This window comes from Cyprinodon variegatus, unplaced genomic scaffold (assembly GCF_000732505.1).
Source record: "Cyprinodon variegatus isolate N-32 unplaced genomic scaffold, C_variegatus-1.0 Scaffold1800, whole genome shotgun sequence".
Classification (NCBI taxonomy): domain Eukaryota; kingdom Metazoa; phylum Chordata; class Actinopteri; order Cyprinodontiformes; family Cyprinodontidae; genus Cyprinodon; species Cyprinodon variegatus.
Window position 1 is genome coordinate 39,411 of NW_015152253.1, and position 1,394 is coordinate 40,804.

General features: G+C 36.7%; 1 protein-coding gene across 1 annotated transcript in view; it reads left to right on the top strand.

The window, feature by feature from the left end:
- LOC107104576 (protein-glutamine gamma-glutamyltransferase 6-like) overlaps window positions 1–1,014 on the top strand; it is a 34,016-nt gene extending 33,002 nt beyond the window's left edge. Inside the window, exon 13 of the mRNA XM_015404593.1 lies at window positions 451–1,014. Within this exon, the coding sequence (XP_015260079.1) occupies window positions 451–598 (148 nt within the window). The 3' untranslated portion in view covers window positions 599–1,014. The remainder of the gene's footprint in view (window positions 1–450) is intronic.
- Window positions 1,015–1,394: the final 380 nt, after the last annotated feature.

The window sequence follows — 1,394 nt, forward strand, 5'->3', positions numbered from 1 at the left end:
ACGGAGGGCAGTACGCTGACTGTGACAGACACAGTAACAGCAACACGGAGCTAAGCAGGTCCACCATTTAACAGCCAACTAAAGGGTGGTTCTGTATTTTATGGGACTGTTTCAACCCTGAGTTACCAGGTATCCTTAAATTTCTTTTGTCATGTTCAGGTAATAAACCTTTGAAACAAAAACGTTGAAATTAATCAAGAATGAAACCAGAATAATGGTGTAATGTTAATTCAACTTTGGAGAGAAATTGCAGGACTTTTTTTAATGATTAAATGTGACCAAATAGTTAAGAAAAGTAGCAACTCCTCTTCCTTGATCACTGATTTTGGTTGTTTTAATAGTTTTTTCCCCCTCAAATTCACACGTCTAAAAAGTCTGAGAAAATTAAATGAGTCTGAATTTGTTGTTTTAGCAGCAAACCTAAAAAAACGTTCCTTTTGTTCCTCACAGACTTCCAGATCTGCCGCCACACAATCGAGTCCGTGTGAAGCTTGGTTTCATTCCCTACAGGATCGGGGAGAGGACTCTTCTGGTCGACTTTGACTGCGCTTCTTTCAGAGACATCAAGAAAAGCTGCACAGTCACCATCAGACCTTAAACTTTATATTCTGCATTTGTTCCTTTAAAGAAACATAGTTGATGCATGAATGAATACTCTTACAGTTGCTAAAGATGTGAAGCATTTTGCTTAAATGGAGTCATATAGTTAATCAGTTTTCTATAAAAGTCTGATAAACTGCCAACATGCTGCCATGTAAGAACTGTGAAATATAGTCTGCTTTTCAACTAGACCTTGTGTTTGATCTAGTTTGATTCGCCAACAGCCTGTTACATAACTGGTCATGTTACATCAATTAAATCTACCGTATGTCAGTTGTTTACACCTTAATTTCTTTAGTTATGATTTCGTTTCTCATATTTGTATCTCTGCAGGATCATAAAGTGTTTTCAGCCTGTTACAGTTAGCATTTTTTGTATGAAAAGCTTTGCTTTTATCCAAGAAAATGATGTGCAGTAAAAAAAACAAACTCAAACATTCACAAGTGTTGAAGTTTTTTTTGTTTGTTTTTTTACATGGGAATGATAAAGGTCTGCTGTAGAGTAAAGAGTAAAAGCAATCAATGTTATTTTGCTGATAACAGCTCAGGTCTGCAGATCACTAGTTTGTTTGCTGCTTGGTCACCAGCAGAGGTGGGAAAAGGACTCAATTATTTGAGTAATTAGTTCTTAACAAAAAAGGCAGAAAAAGGGTGACATAGACTTGGATTATTCTGCCATTCAGAAGTTCACCACAGCTTCGCTTTACCAGCTAATAGTGAGCTATTGTAAGCTACCTTGGCCCTATCAGTAGGATACGCAGAAGGCTTAAGTTCAAAATAAATTTCACATTGGGT